Below are 17,046 nucleotides of genomic sequence, written 5' to 3' on the forward strand. Positions count from 1 at the left end.
CCCGCGAGGAGTTCAAAGGTAGCGTCGGCTGGTTGCGGAGATATTTAAAGAGGAAGGGCCTATCCTTTCGGCGAAGGACCACGCTGTGCCAGAGGCTGCCCCCCGACTACACCGACAAGGTGCTGAACTTTCAAAGGTACGTGATCGGGATGCGCCATGAGCACAACTACATGTTGTCGGAAATAGCAAACGCCGACCAGACCCCCGTGTGGTTCGACTGTCCTGAGAACTGCACAGTTGAGCTTAAAGGAAAGAAGAGCGTTTCTGTGCGGACAACTGGCGCGGAGCGCCAACGGTGCACAGTTATGCTGTGCGTCACTGCAGACGGGCGGAAGCTGCCCCCGTATGTGATTTTGAAAAGGAAGAGGATTCCGAATGAGGCTTTCCCCAAGGGAATTGTAGTTCGAGCCCAAGAAAAGGGCTGGATGGATGATGAGCTCGTCCTCGATTGGATCAAGAGCGTTTGGCAGAATCGCCCAGGCGCGATGTTGGCCAAACGATCGCTGCTCGTCTTGGATAGCTTCCGCGGTCATTTGACGGATAGAGTCAAAAAACAACTGGGCAGTATCCGCACAGACATGGCCGTTATTCCGGGCGGCCTCACCGGCGTGCTGCAACCACTGGACGTGAGCATTAACCGGCCTTTTAAGGTTGAGTTCCGGAGGCAATACTCGGAATGGATTGCAAACGGCGATCACGATGAGACTCCGACCGGGCGGCTCAAGAGGGCACCGCTCGCGACTGTGCTGGGCTGGATTTTGACCGCGTGGAATTCGGTGTCTACGGACATTGTATCCCGCAGCTTCAAAGTGACCGGGATTTCCAACGATTTGGACGGAACTGAAGACGACGACTTGTGGGGTGATGAGCCAGAAGAATGCAGCACCAGCTCGGAGTCTGAGGACTCCGCGAGTGATGATGACTGATTGTAAATAGTGATGATTGATGAGGATTATTGTAAATAAACGCGCATTCACTTATTGGTCTGTTTTTACTTGAAAAAAAAATTTTTTTTTCGTATGTCGCGTGTATGGGCCGCACCCCGAAAATAGGCCCTCGAATTCGTAAAAAAAAGTGCGGCCCTTACACGCGTTTATACGGTATATATATATACAATAGACCAGTTGAACGGTGAATCCTGCTGCGCTGCCGTGTGAGCTGCCGTCATTCTATCCGCCCGTAGGGGTCGTGCGTCTAGGTTACGTGGGAGGAACGAGTATCGAAGCTGCGATGGGTCGGGGGCCGCGCGTCTTGCGTTTCGGCCGAAGAACAGGCGGCGTTTGATGAACACCACAGGGAGCTCGCTCGAGAAAGGGCTCGTCGTCGACGTGCCGTCCTCGCCGCGAGGAAGCGCGACCCTACAATCATACGGCGGACGTGTATAGCCTTTAGTGAGTAACATTTGCTAATGACGTGTGTAACATACGCAGGACGAGACCTCTACCTGTATACCATAGTGAACACAAAGTCATCATGTTCGCTTGCAGTGTGAATACCGTGTAATAAAAAAACAATGAATGGAAACCAAAACAAGTTATTAGTGTCGTGTTGTGATGCTTCTATACTTACACTAACAAAAGTCGCAGAGTTGATTGCACCGCGTAGTAATAAATAAATAGGGTTACACTAAAATTATGCGCATTAAAACACGAGCATTAAACGAGTCAACACATGCTACGCTTGCAGCCCTCTTCGCAGTAGGGGAAGGACGGTCAATTTATTTACAAGCGTACTAACAGCGTTAAAACAAATAAAAATGCTATCGATATCCAACACACCGCTGGCTTTGCATCGCTTATATCACATCTAAAACCCTGGACGTGAAACCAGGCGAATTTTATCGATAGCTTTGTGCAGGCCAGATGTGAAATGCCGAAGAATGATCGAACCAAAAATACTTTATTGATCGTTGCTTGTTCAAACAGGCTCCATTTTAACAATGATTTCAATCCACTTTTCGACATCACTTGATATGCGTCCTTCACTTAACATGCAATCAGTAGTGCTGAGGTTGATGGTTCTGCCTAATCCGGACTTGTCCAATACTTCCAAGGCCCTTCGTTCTATTTCGCTCGGAATCTTGTAAACTGGCTTGTGATACATGAGCGATACGGCGTCACCACGGACTGTAAAAGACCAAGTTGTCAAAACGAGAACATCAGGATTCGGTAGCAGGCAAATCAGGTTTCATTGGTTACTTATTGGTTTCATTGGTCACTTATCGCTTATTGCTGTTAACATAGGTCCATTATCCTTTATTCACTTACTAAGTACCCTTCTGTATTCTTATGTAAATACCTGTACTACAATGTATACAGACCCTTCTATCCCGCTCCTGCAAAAATTTCCGAATAAGATTGACAGGATCACAAAACAAAAAATAAAATAAAAATCAGTTGCATAGTGTACATAAAAAATATGCGTTAGGGCCTTTCTTTTCATAAGGCGCTACGCTGGTAGTGGTTTTGTGCGTGCGATGACTCGTGTGCGCACGGCGAAAGATTTCTTGGTCATTTCATGCGCGTTTGATTTTATTTACTTATTATTATTATTATTTTTTTGCTTGATTCGTTCGTCAGCGTTCTAGGGGAGCTTCCCAACATAGCTGCTCGCTCGGTGGGAAAGCCATTCTTTCTTTTTTTTCATCTACATATATCTAAGCATTAAAAACAGTTTTGCAGTCAGCATTTGTAATTACGTAACGCTCGCTTATCTAGCAATGTAGCAACGGCTATGTGTTGTATTTTATCACATTGCTGCAGCGTACGGTCCGTTCTCCTCCTTGCAGTGTCTGCAAGTTACTCAGTTATTAGCAGTTCGTCACTGCTGCCTGCATAGAAAAAAAAAAGAGCGCCGTATGGGTGTTGCAAGTGGCTCGTGGTGCTGGGATCTATGCAGACGTCTCACGGGGACACCCCTCCGACACAGCACCATCTTAGTCATCTGCACCGTAGAATTCTGAAAGGAGCGTCGTGGCTAATTACGTCATTCCGACGCCACGGACTATATCGCAATATGGCGTCTTACGGTAGCTCCCGTAAAAAAAAAAAAAGAAAAAAAAAAGAAAAAGAAGAAAAACGACGACAAGTCTGGCAAGGGGAATTTTCACGTAGGTTGAATGCAATGTAATAGCTTTCGTTGTTCAATAAGTTGGATAGCGCCGAGTACGCACTAAAATATGTCTGATGTCACAAGTACATAGTTGACGCATGCTACCATTGCAGGGGGACGTCGCCGCCAGTATTTTATTGCAGGATGTTTTCTGGATTACAGAGCGTGTGCTCAACACTCTATTAGAAGTGCGAATGTAGAAAGACGGGGGCAGACAAGACCAGACGGAACGGTGACTTTCAATTATCAGTATAAACGTAAGAAGCCAACAAACAATCCCACGAAGCACAACATGTGGAAAGACGGACGACATAGCGGAAATTACTTGTACCTACGAAATGAATTAATGAAATCGTCAAGTAATGACAATGAAAGTGGATGATGAAACGACTTGCCGCAAATGGGGAACGATTGCACGTCTTCGCATTACGCATATGCTATGCTCTAACCAATTGGGCTACCGCGGCTCTGCTTTTCCCACGCCTTAGAAGGACGTCTTGTTGGGCGATTTGGTCACAATTCATCTTGGGTACTAGGCGCGAAAACACACACGACACAAGGAAGGAGACGGGACAGAGCGCTTGTCCCGTCTCCTTCCTTATGTCTTGTGTGTGTGTTCGCGCCTAGTACCCAAGATGAATTTTCCCACGCCCTTTATGGGGCATTTATGTTCGGGTGCTAGAACTCATCCTGGAAGGGTTAGACAGCGCCACCACTCACGGCTATGCCACTGGACGCAGAACCACGGCAGCTGGATAAAAAAAAAATATCTTTTTTTTTAATCCAGCGGCCGAGGTAGAACATTGTGTCTACCACAGGCGTCACGCACGTGAACATTTTGGCTGATGGCAACTGGTCAATAAACCCGCACATACCTGAAAGGCGTCAAAGCCGCCGCATTCGGGACCCTCGTTACATAGTGAACGAGAAGAAAGGAAACCGAGGGGAACGCGATGTTCATTAGTCTAGTCGTATGGTGGCACTGGCTAACACACTCAGAGCCTGGTTCTAGAAGCCAAACATAAAAACCCCTGAAAGTGGACGGGAAAACGGCGCCGCGGTAGCTCAGTTCGTAAGAGCATCGCACGCCTAATGCGAAGTCGTGGGTTCGTATCCCACCTGCGGCCAGTTGATTATTCAACCACCTTGATTTCCGTGAATTTATCATTTACTTAATTTAATTAGTAAGTACAAGTAATTTCACCTGTGTTGTCACTATAGTGTCTTTGTTTGTATCTTATTATATATATATATATATATATATATATATATATATACGCGCACTGTGCCAGCAAGTATGTACAGAAGCTTAAATGTAGCTTCAAGCCGGCTTACAAGGAGTTGCGAAATTGAGTTTACAACTTTTCATGACAGAACACTTGCACAACAGAACACCTACGGTACTTACTGTTGGAGCACTTGTGTTCCACTACCCACGTCTTATAGTCTGTGTCCAGTATTTGATAAAAATGAGGATCCCTACCTGCAGAGATAGAGTCACGGGTTACGCCAGGAATAGCTCATTACAAGCTCATCAATATGCCACGTGGGTGCAAATTGGCGATCGATATACTCTTAAGCGCACGGTGTTATTTATGTCCGTGTATGAAATGTATACCTTCGTGCAATTCCTTCGTTCTCTTTCTTCAAATTCATTACTTCATTTCTCAGGTAAATGCCTGATCTTATTCAAAGCTACCTCATCGATTCGCTCATGGAAGGATGGAAACAACTTTATTTTAGATCCAGAGAAGTTTAGCGACCTGGGCTCAGGTCACCCATCAGGGGACTTCGAGGCCTTGCCTCGTCGCCGCCTCTCGGGCTCGCTGGACTGCCCACTGTTGTGTCTTGAGGTTGGAGCTGCGCAGAGCTGCGGCCCCCTTCGACGCAAGAGCCTTCGTAGCTACTGCCATTTTAGCTGATATAACAGCTAGGGCACTCCCACAACACGTGTGAGAGCGTCGCTCTAGTAGCCTGACATAACTTTCAAAGAGCATTCGGGTATTGCGCGTGGAAAACGTGGCGCAATCGCACCGGACTGGGAAGGTTTGTGTCCGCAACTGTCGCCATACGACTGCCTGGCGACGTTTCAGTTTGGGGTGAGGTGGGGGCAATATCCGCCTGCCTTAGCTGGTAGTGCTTGGTGATGTCGTTGTGGTCCGCGTTTTCAGACAAAATGGGCAGGTGCGAAAATGCGGGCTCACCGTGATTAAATCGAATTGTGTCTCCGTCGATTACTCCACCTTTGTAGACTTTGGAGATGTTCCACGTCTGCCCAGAAACTCTGCGAAGCAATAGTGAGACGTGATCGTCGGTTACTATCATCACCTGCCACGTGGAATAAAAAAGAGAAAAAAAGGAAGAGACAAACAAAAACAAAGGAAGATGTTTCGTTTTGCCTCAGCCGGGCTCACCGTGTTCGAGAAAACGCATACGTGAGTAGCTATAGCTACTCACATATTCACACTATACTCACACTATAGCTACTCACGAACGTAGTGTATACACTACGTTCGACACGTGGCTATAATTTAGGCCTCTGCAGTCGCTTACTGTAGTGCTTACTTTCTACGAAGCCTAGTTCGAAAGGAAATCGAACCTTAGTTTACCAGCTTAAGAGGTCGAATCGAGGGGATATAAGTCAGGTTCTGTTGCTCATGCTCTTAAAGAACGCCGTCTGTAACCGCCTCCACCCTTGGTCATCCCAAGTTTGCCCGCGCGCAGGAAGATTACTCGCCTCAAAGTTATTTTATCACCTCCGTGACGTTTATATTTGGCTCACTCCTGACATCGTGATCTCCCACGAGATTTACCAAGGCATTCAGGTTTTCTCCTAAAGTCAGTGGCATAAAAAGATACACGCCCATACAGTACGATCCGAACGAAAAAAAAAACAAACCATCCGTGTTCATCACATGATAGCGACGGCTTGCATCTACAAAGTCTGCGGTCAGAACGCGTCCGGTTTTCGGTTAATTATACGTCACACTGCCATCTCCTATGCGCCGGATTAGTTCACCAAACTGGTAGATCAACGGATAATGAAATGAGATGGTGCTGGGTTCGACGACCGGCGCGCATCATAACCAACGTCAGCCTGTTTCATGTTCACCGCGGTACTTCCTATACCCAGACATTTCCCGTAACCCTGCCTTGAGTCAGCCGACTTCATTTTGTGCTTGCGAATTCTCTCACCTTATCGCACTGCTTCGTTCTCTGCCGTCCTCGACAACATTCCCCTCCGCTTTAGGCGGTGTGATAATACGAGAAAAATTCGCGCGCATGAACAGCGGGTAGTTGCTCCCGTGCTAGCTGCAGTCGCCCCAACTCTAGGTCATAATCTCGATTATAGTCTGATCATAGTCCCGTACTCCTCCTATTCCAAGGGAAATAAAGTTGATTGATTGATTGATTGATTGATTGATTGATTGATTGATTCGGTAATCAGCTTCACCCGTCTGCTGTCTAACCGGTCTTCCGGAATCCACTGACCGTTCGTCACGGCCGGGACGTACGTTTATGCGCGAAGTCTTCTCTCTAAAGTTAACGCATACGTTTCCTACTTGACGCCGCAGATTGGTCGACGCTGGTACTCGGTTTGGTGACGGTTGCTCCACTTCAAGGTTTTCCGCATTCGTTTCGACCGAAAATTGTTGTCGGGTCTTTCATGAAGGGACGTTAAAGAGAGAAAGAAAAATTATCTGAGCCGTATTAGTGAAAATTCGAGTGCACAAAACGCCACTCTTACGAGGATGGGACGATTGGTGAGCTACAGATGATGATGATAGCAACTTTATTGTACCGCCGGATAAGGAGGCCCCTACTCCCCGTCCCCGGTACACAGGCCTTGGGGACGGGGGCCGGAACCTCCGCGATTAGAAGCAAGCAAAGAGGTCTTGACTCTTCGCGGCTTCTTCCGCCAGGCGGATGGCGTGTTGCTGTGGAGTAGGGTCCTCGCTCCGCAGCAGGGCTTCCCAGGCCTCTCTACAATTTATATTTGCTTTAGAGACGTCATGACGTCAGACGCCGTGACATCATGCATGTGATGACGTCTGCTTGGACAGTAAATGTGTATACGTAAAAATGAACTATACATTGTATTCTTCCCGAGCCTATAGGTGTGAACTTGGCATGTTTCAAAAACTTTTGCTGAACCTCGTTGGCCCCAACACGAGGAAATATTTTGAAATCCGTGGCGTCACAGTAGCGTACCGATGCTATAGTTCGTGCGCGAAATTAAAAGCTTGGCTTTCTTTTCTTTTGTTTCCCGTTGAAAATCGCACTATGTATCATCGCGAAGCTTGCGGAAACAGGGTCTTATTTGAAGTTATGAAATTATTCATCCTTTTAAACGATTGTTGGTCTTTAGTGCCCCTTTTTGACTAGTTTGCTCGAGTGTATGTCCTAGGTGCGTTACCAACCTACATTAAGCGGACAGTGAAGTTGAGGCAGCACGTAGCCGAAGACGCGTGTGAAAACTCAGTGCTTACCCTCCGATGGCTCTCAAGTCTACTTCGCCTTTGTTGGGGCGATAACGTCGTGCGATACATTGCGTGACCGTATGAGGTTTGTCAACTTTCAACTGAACCCAAAGCGTTTTGTCGAACTGCAAAAAATAAAAGAAACACGGGTAAACGAGATTGCGATGAAGTCAAAGGCGTCACGCCAACACTATCGAGCGAAACACATGTCCCGTGATCTGCACCACGTATAGTGTGTGAAAGACCAGCGACATTTGCGTGTGCCTGTTTTAAAGCGATATTTGAATGAGCACCCCACGTGGGGCCCTGGAGTTGTGAGCCATGAGTTAACATTAGAGAGTTTTAGATTAGGGGACGCAAGCCGCTTGCGTACGCAAGAACTAGGGGCCACAGTACTGCGCATGCGCAGAACCCCTACCTCTCCGTGTGTGTGTGGAGAGAGAGAGAGAGAGAGAGGGCGTCTCAACTATCATGCACCAAGATTTAATATATGCAAATGCCACGTAGCTGGACAGAACCGAGGTAATGGCGGTTGCCGTCGCTTGGATATATCTGATTATCTTTTTGCATACCACCTAACAGCATAATCAGTCATAATCAATTGAAGAACTCAAATATTACAGTTACACAAAAATTGTCAATGAGAAACCGAGTACCAGGGTCGACCAATTTGTGGCGTCAAGTAGGAAACGTATGCGTAAACTTTAGAAAGAAGACTTCGCACATAAACGTACGTCCCGGCCGTGACGAAGGGTCAATGGATTCCGGAAGACCGGTTAGACAGCAGACGGGTGAAGCTGATTACCCCTAGTAGTTGTGTACGCAAACCGCTTGCGCCCCCTAGCCTAACCTCTCCATTAACAGGAAGGTTGACGTGGCGAGCTGTACGTAAATAAGCGAAAACCGAGGAATCGTTTCGCTTGATATCCACTGAACCTATTTATATTCAGCTTGTTGCCAAAAAAGAAAAGAAAACGACTACCGGCAGAAGATATGTTATCTAGGCTACATATATTTCAGGACAAAATTGCAGAAATATGATTAGTACCTCGAGTGGGCCAGTCGCGCGGCAATCTTGCGTGTATTCGCAGGCTTCTTTCACGCTCGGAAAAAAAGCACTTTCATGCGGCACGTATCGAGCAACAGAAAGCTTTATCGGGAGTTTTTCATGTTGCTCTACAATTTTCTCATTGACAATTTTTGTATAACTATAATATTTGAGAAGTTAATCAATTAATTATGACTGATTATGCTGTTAGGTGGTATGCAAAAAAGATAATCAGATATATCCAAGCGACGGCAAGCGCCATTACCTCAGTTCTGTCCAGCTACGTGGCATTTGCATATATTAAATCTTGGTGCATGATAGATGGACGCCCCCCCTCTCTCTCTCTCTCTCTCCACACACACACACACACACACACACACACACGCGCACCCGCCGTGGTTGCTCAGTGGCTATGGTGTTAGGCTGCTGAGCACGAGGTCGCGGGATCGAATCCCGGCCACGGCGGCCGCATTTCGATGGGGGCGAAATGCGAAAACACCCGTGTACTTAGATTTAGGTGCACGTTAAAGAACCCCAGGTGGTCAAAATTTCCGGAGTCCCCCACTACGGCGTGCCTCATAATCAGAAAGTGGTTTTGGCACGTAAAACCCCATATATTATTATTATTACACACACGCGCGCGCGCGCGCGCGAGCGCATACATTATTGCGCGGGCATTCGAAAAGTAATGAGAATGAGCGACGCGTAATTGACAACGTTTGGGCTTATAAATATGAAATGGTAGAAGAGCTGCAAGGAATTCCAGACATTACCTTGTTCCAGTCAACATTTATCAAGCCTTTCAGGCTTCTGCACTTCAAGCATTCCGACGAGGGAACCCGAGCAAGCAGGAACAGTAGCAGCACCGGCGTCGCAACTTGCATAATTAGGGCTGTCCACACGACACTTCCCCCTGTGCGTCGTGATGCAGACAGTAAACGCAGGAGCGCAGCGCAAAAATAAATAAATAAATATGTTGGCTGCGATAGAAAAGAGCAGAGAAGAACGATCGACAAGAGTAAAATACATCAGCGTTATGCAGTTTTGACTCCTGAGCTCTAAATGAGTTGTCGTAGGAGTCTCCGTAATGGCCGTCGCGTATTGACTCACTTTGGACTCGGAACAACGTGTCAACGGTCAATACGAGTTTCGGTGAGTCCTCCTGCGTTCAAGTTCGCGAGTTTTCGTGAGTTTCCTCGCGAGTTTTCGTGAGTCCTCCAGAGTTTTCGCGAGTCTGAGTCCGAGCGAGCCCGCCTGATCAGGGCACATTCACACCGGCGACTTGAGGAGGTCGCGCGACCATTTGCGACTCGCAATCTGAAGCGACCGAAGGCGACTGATGCTCACACCGGCAAGCCCGGCTGAGCGCGACCCGCAAGTCGCAATCCCGGAGATTATCGTTCTCAGCGAGAACTCTCGGAATCTACGCGGAATTTGAACGCGACGCCGGAGGAGGCCGGATGTAGACACACGAAAGATCACTTCCGGTGCGCCGCTGATTGGTTTATCAGTTTTGCGACCACGGTCGCGCGACCGAAAAATCGCGTAGAGAGCGACTGGCCCAAAATGGTCGCTTTTCAAGAAAGGCGACCATTTGCGACCATTTGCGACTGGTCGCTTTGCGACCAACTTGGTCGCGCGACCACTGTCAGTCGCCGGTGTGAATGAGCCCTCAGTCTGGGTACCGGTGAGTTCGGCTGTGTGGAATTTTGGCGCGTCTTAGATCGAGTGAGCCCTAGCTAAAAGTATATTTTGTGAGTGAGTCCGAGTCAGTTTCGTTTATCTTACCGACCTATGGTCACGGATGTTGATCGAGCGTTTTCTTAAGGCGTCTAAATTAAGTATGTTCCAGAAAAGGAGAGCGCCTCCTTAATTACTGTTCTTTCAAGCAATACTAAAGTAACTTTTGGCGTCGTTTTTTTGTTAGCACCAGATGCCGTTTAAGTTTACTATTATGTCGAAGGTTTTTTTTTTTACGTTGCGGTCACTCGTCGAAAAAATTCAAAACTAACCGCGCCGCCATACGGGCATGCCGTGACTGAAATACGCATATAGCATGGCTTCCAAGATCCCTCACGCTCTTCTACAACTGAACCACTCCGAATCTCGGAAGGTGTGTATCTATGTGCTAGATCCCATGTAACTGCTCCACCGACTTGCAATATAAAAAAAAGAGAACTGCCATTACAGAGCCTTGTTAGGCTTCCTGTACGATGCCGAGTTGCATTTGCATTCATGATTTTTTTTTTATTAAGCCGCAAAGCAGCCCTCATCGAAATGTAAAGGAAAAAAAATATTTAAGAAAATACAGGAAACGGGCTCTGCCCCGCATTCCTGCACGAGGGCGTACGGCTGAAAATAATTTAATCTGATAAAACCCCGGATTTCCTCAATGTGCAGCACAATAATTGTTACCATTTTTTAACAGACAGGAACTGCACGCAAACTTCCACCTTGACCTGACGTTCCGTCAGTCGTGCAGACCAGCGATACAATTCCTGTCGACGATGTTTTGATCGGACGCCCATACACTCTCACACTATTAATGCTGATGCGAAACTACGGAAGGTACCAGCGTCACAGCCGTCTTCCAGGCGTTACCCAAACAACCCGCTCAGCAATCGTCCTGGTCGGTGGTGAGCAGCTTCGAGGGGGCCAATATAAGGGATGAGAAATCTCACGAAAAAAAAGAAAGATGTCGATCCCAGCGAACTATAGGGATAAACATTATGACAATCATTATTGCAGGAAGCTGGCAAAAGAAATAAAGAATTGATTACAGGAACAACCGACAGGTCGCCCTGAGCTATAGTATGCTCTGGCCTGCTACTCGGAACAGGAGAAGAAAGGAAAGGGGAACAAAAAAATAAAGAGCGGTAAAATATGATGACGAGGGCAGGAAGAAGGGATTCACGTATATTATAACCACGTAACGTTGTGATTTCCTTAATATCTTGATCTTAAGGAAAGATCCGACATGTTATCAGGCATGCGACGCAACTGGCGAAGCGAGCGGAGGCGAGCGCAACGACGAGGAACGCGGTGTGACGTCATGTGCCTCCTCGGAGCACGGCCACGGCGAAATCGCAAGTTCGCGGCCAGTAAAAGCTTTCGCTTTAAAAATGTGTGTAGTGTCGAGTGATCTTAAGATCTAGTCCGGTGCTCTTCGGAAAGTCCAGAACGGTCCTTGTAGCTGTTGTCGTTACGGCACGGCCACGCATTGCGGACGAAAACACACTTTCAGACAATGTTGCCTGCCAACGCCTGCAAGCGCAGAAGCCAGCGCCTTCAGCTGTGACGCAGAGAGAAGGGCATCCGCGAAACATTTGCTGTCAAGTATCCAGCACTTGGCAGCGTTGGCAGGTCGGGCTGTCCGCACGCCCAATAAAAACATTGGCAGTGGCTTAGCTCGGCTATGCCAGGATATACGTAGCCAAATCTAAGGCATAGAGTGGTTAACCTTGGTTAATCTGGATTGCGAGTCCGGGTTAGTCTGGTTGTCTAGCTATGTTGCGGCGTTTAGCCAGTCGTTCGGCGCGCTGTTCGTCTGTTTCCTGGGCGATTCGTTTCCTCTTCATCTCGTTCCGATGTCGATTCCAGGCCTCCTCCTGCTTATCCGAATTGTCGCCGTCCATACTGCCGCCTCAACTGTGGTTGCGGCGCACGCGAGCTCTCCTTTTTCAATCCTCCGACATGTTATCAGGCATGCGACGCAGCTGGCGAAGCGAGCGGAGGCGAGCGCAACGACTAGGAACGTGGTGTGACGTCATGTGCCTCCTCGCAGCACGGCCACGGCGAAATCGCAAGTTCGCGGCCAGTAAAGCTTTCGCTTTAAAAATGTGCGTGGTGTCCAGTGACCGTGGCGCCCAGGCGAATCCGGTCAAGCATACTTGCTTGGCTTCGCTTGACTTTAGCCGGGAGGCGAAAAGTCCTACCAGAGTCTATTTTTCCGCAGACGCCTGTACCGATGGTCTGAGTGAGCCCAGTAATCTGCTGGGCAATCTCGCGTGAGCGCGTTCAACAAAGAGTTTACGTCACTTTGCGAGTATGGTACTACGTCTTCGTCGACGGCTTTAGAAAGTGCAGTTCTTGCTTCCGCATCAGCCAGCCTGTCGCCGGCCAAGCCACAGGGACCAGGTACCCACTGGAAGGTAGTTGAGTGAACCCTTCCTCTGCGCAAAATCGAATACATGTGCGACGTCTAATGCTATAAGACATAATACTGACCTGTTCTCGAAAAAGAATCAACGGCTTATGGCACTGGTTTTGCGTCACAATGCATAGTACAAGTACGCGGTGTAGGAGACAAAATGGACAGCTTCCCGTATTGCAAGAAGTTTTGTAGCTGTCGATGATGACTTGCGATCCAATTTGTATTGGTGGGAAAGTGCTGAGCTGAGGGGCCACGGTCGAGGCGCATGAAGTCACCGATCCCTCAGTGTACGTGTGCGCAGAGCCATCGCATAACCCAGCCAATTGGGCTAAGGTGAGCTATTCAAGGCCAGTGGAAGGGATGCGCGGCTTCTTCGAAATCCCAGGTATGTGAAAGCGCACCATTCGCCTATGCAGTGTCCGCGGTGGCACTTCACGGGTGACGGTAAGTGCGAAGCCTAAGGGAATGACGTGATGGTGAGTTGTGAGGCATCTTGAGGAGCTGCAGCTTGGGCGGTTTCCTCGAAGTGAAGACAAAGGAGGGTGTGTGCATACCGGGCAGTTGAATCTGCCTTTAGCCCCTTCATCTCAGACAATCTATATTCAAGTAAACAATAGAAATAAAGAAAGAAATAGATGTCCGGTCAGCAGTTGGAGGTGAACTCGAAGTGCCTTGAAATACATCTGTAGACTTCAATTTGATAGGTCCGTGATTCCTCTACGGGCACCCCCCGGGCGCTGGCCAGATGACACAGCGGTTATTTCAGCTTCCTACAAGTTCAGCCGACGCCAGCCATTTGGGCTACGACTGGAACAAAATAACGACCAACAGGGGCTCGAACTCTTGCTATAACCCGATAACGGAAGCACCACTGCCCGATCCACGTCAGCGTTAGAACGCACACGGCCCCGGCGGGGCTGCAACGCGCGTCTGACCATGATACGGCCATGATACGGCATGCATCGAGATAAACGCTGGGTAGGGGTCGTCGTGAATGCGCAATGTATCCCACAATATGTGATTCCCCCGCTCACTAGGATGTGTTACTGGCGCTGCTTTCGGTACGGAAGGCTTGCCTATAATACCGGAAGTTGATGTACATACACTGCGGCATACCTATACGCATGTTCTCAGTGCTTGGGCCTGAAGGGTCGCCAACGTTCGAGGACAAGTTGAATGCATATTGGAAAGCTCAGGCGTGCTGTAGCGTGTGTAGTCCACAAACAACGCCTGGTATAACTGCAGAAGACTGTTAAGAGGTGCCTCTTCTCAGTCCAGTGGTACAGCACGAAGAACGCATGTACAAAACCGGATAGCTTGGGTCCGTAGCGCATCGACATGCTTCGACCAAGACAGGCGGCGGTTAATGGCGGCACCTAAATATCTACAGTGCGCAACAGCAGGGATCACTGATCCGTCAGCGAATATCGCATACCCCTTCATCCATTTCCCCGTGAATGCCACTGCAGCACATTTTGTTTTCTGTGGAAAGCTGGCCTTGACAGAGCCTTCGATGTTACGTTTGTGGTCCGTTGTAGTCTTGCACGGATTTGCGAACGCTTTAGTCCAGATGCCCACATGCATATATCGTCCACGTGATGCTGACGTATATTTTGTATAGCTGTGTCTACTGATTTGCTATCGCAATCGATGCTTCGCCTTTCGGGCGAAACTGCGACTTCTTTTTTTTCTTCTGATAAAAACGAAGCCTCCAATATAGTATGCACCGCGAGGACTGGAGGTGATCACGTACTGGTAAAGGACATCGAAATTTTGAAATCGGGAAGATATTTATCGCCAGTTAGCATACACAATCTCGTAGTCGCTGTAATGAGCAGCGGGTCATGCACAGGGCACCAGAATCACCCCTAATATGGGCACTCTATCCACCGCAAATACGTATGCTTATGAATCATGTAACTAACACAAGAATTATCCTAGATATTAACCGTATTCTCCAAGATAGTAATTGGGCGCGGATTATGCAGCTATGTCTTTTTATAAATCGTAGTGTGAATAGAACAATGAGAGAATATAATGAATCGTCATGTACACAACCCTGCAAGCCAGCACTAAAAACCGGTATTATGGTTAAAATTTTGAAATTACACAGAAAAGCTTGGTATATTGTGTGGCACTAGATTGTGAATCGGGCTCTAGCAACAACGCTGGGACGAACTTTGCTATTTCAGTTAATCTTTTAACTGTGCATTACATCTTTCCGATATGACTACTCCCAATGAGACAGTCTTGAAGGCAGCGATACGTGCATTTGCTGCGGAAAGGTGCACTTGTCGAAGTTGGTAATGCTTGTTTTTTTTTCTTTACTGATCTTGACCATTTCTTGTAAATGAAGATATAACGCTTGTAACAGTCAGTAAAATTCAACCACATTATACCAGGTGCGTGTATTTAATGTCATTGTCTCGCAATTGCACGCATTTACCGAAAGCTTTTGATAGCCGGTATTTAGTTTACACTGCAAACATACCGTGAATTTAACAACCATTGCTTCGAATGGCTAATAACGACAAGTGGTTATAAAAGAAAAAAAAAACAATTAGAACTATCTCTAAACAGAGAACTTACCTGAATTATCCCCGAGTTGGAATAAGGGCTGGGAAGTTTGAAGACGGTCGTTATATAACAGGGAAAAAAATGAAAGAAGGAAACTAGGGTGCTTTGAATTCTCATTATTTCCAATGCTTTGTTGTCTGGCTTATAGAAGTCCCCGATGGATTATAAACGGCATATGCATCGTCCCTCAGTAATTTCTTTTTTATGAGCCGCGAAATTTGTCCACGGGTCGAAATATTCAGGTCTTTTCGGCACAATGGCTTTTGAAGCTTGGTTTCACGTAGATAGTGTGAGATCCAGGACGGCGAATGAAACAGCAAAAATAAAAAAATGAAAACACGGCAGGGAATGAATGAATGAGAAAAAAAGATAAACAAAAGAAGGTGAGATACACGCCGTCAACGCCCCACATTTTTGTGGTTATCATCACTGGCATCTTCACCTTCAGGGACACGTTGTCTATTGTTCATTGTTTCACTACAAAGGGAGGCACATTGGTTTCGTGATCTTGATCCTTTCAAAATGTGAGATCCCAAATTTTCGTAGCCTTCTTTGGCGTCGCAGAGCAAATTGCGAATCTTCTAAAGTGTCCAAACTTACAGTAATGACTCGGAAAAGCGTGCGGAACAAGTCTAAATTGTGGGATTGACGTCACCAGCATTCACAGTGAGCTACGAGTGACGTTGAAATGGAGCACCCCTAGCGAAACAGTTTGTTTTTTTAATTAGTCAGCTTACTTTTACTTCAATTCATGTTGCCGCTACGGCTGCGAGTCTTACACTTCGTGTAATACTCTAACAGGTTGCTATCGCATTCATTACCTCGCCTTTATGGCAAAACTGGGATATTAAAAAAAAGAACGCAGCGACAAAACGTCAGGTTCTTCAGTTTCAGCTACTGTACACAAGTCACTATAGCGCCAACGAGAGCAGTTGAAGCGAATGAGTAGGGAATGAAACTGATAATCCCAGTGAACACACCACTTAAAAACACGCACTCCCACAAATTTAAGCGTATTCGGTACACGCCGATAAAAGCACTGGCAAGCGCAGTTTAGTCGGTTCTTAACATGAGAACAATATGAATAGTGACACCGTAGAACAAGCAAAGGTGTAAAAAATAAGTAAACAACTCGTGTGGCAGAAGTCTTCTGCACAGTCCTCGGGAAGTCCTCGGGTTTCTGGATATATACAGACGTGCTTTCCAGAAAACGCACACACAAAACTAGCTCTTTTGTACAATCAAGACAGAGGTTCACTGGGAAGTGGAGACGAAGTCCACAGTAGTCGAACAAGGACAAGGGGCGTCGCTGTAGAGCCAATGTTTCGACGAAGTGGCTTGCCTTCGTGGGGGAAACAGCTGGTTTCCTTTGCAGCACGAATACAGGTTACTGTCCTTCATCTCCAATGCGGGACGAGAATTAGCGCATGCACAAACAAGGGTGAGAGAACTCGGAATCCTTAAAAAACAGGATAGATAATTTTTCCTAATGATAATGAGGGAACACAGACAGCTGGGGGGCGGGATGGAATCGTGCTGCTTGTTCTTCCAAGTGGAACAATCGTGTGACCATATTAATTTCAGTCGCTTATTTTTCATGCTCGTTCTTATTTAAATAGCATTCTTGGCATAGCCACACCCAGGGTAGATTCTTCTCGGCTATTTAACCTAAAAAA

The 17,046-nt window shown here is 47.2% G+C and overlaps 1 protein-coding gene and 1 non-coding gene across 2 annotated transcripts; one reads left to right on the plus strand and one right to left on the minus strand.

Annotated features, from left to right (window-relative positions):
• Positions 1-1,880: 1,880 nt before the first annotated feature.
• Positions 1,881-15,804, minus strand: LOC126544463 (uncharacterized). Its single transcript, XM_055061082.2, has 6 exons — positions 15,383-15,804; positions 9,414-9,553; positions 7,602-7,717; positions 5,316-5,395; positions 4,520-4,594; positions 1,881-2,126 (listed from the first exon to the last, which is right to left on the minus strand). Exons 2-6 carry the CDS (start codon positions 9,522-9,524, stop codon positions 1,918-1,920), a joined length of 591 nt encoding a protein of 196 aa, XP_054917057.1. The 5' UTR covers positions 9,525-9,553; positions 15,383-15,804; the 3' UTR covers positions 1,881-1,917.
• On the plus strand, positions 4,166-4,238 carry TRNAR-CCU (transfer RNA arginine (anticodon CCU)). Its single transcript has one exon. It is a non-coding gene; the product is annotated as a tRNA-Arg (tRNA).
• Positions 15,805-17,046: the final 1,242 nt, after the last annotated feature.

This window comes from Dermacentor andersoni, chromosome 10 (genome assembly GCF_023375885.2).
Source record: "Dermacentor andersoni chromosome 10, qqDerAnde1_hic_scaffold, whole genome shotgun sequence".
Taxonomy (NCBI): Eukaryota; Metazoa; Arthropoda; class Arachnida; order Ixodida; family Ixodidae; genus Dermacentor; species Dermacentor andersoni.

Excerpts from the sequence above, each read along its gene's own strand:
- LOC126544463 (XM_055061082.2), bottom strand. The coding sequence starts at position 9,524 with ATGCAAGTTGCGACGCCGGTGCTGCTACTGTTCCTGCTTGCTCGGGTT. Across the intron at positions 7,718-9,413 it reads TAAATGTTGACTGGAACAAG|TTCGACAAAACGCTTTGGGT; the intron begins GTAATGTCTGGA and ends TATTTTTTGCAG. Across the intron at positions 2,127-4,519 it reads GGAACACAAGTGCTCCAACA|TCCGTGGTGACGCCGTATCG; the intron begins GTAAGTACCGTA and ends GGTCTTTTACAG.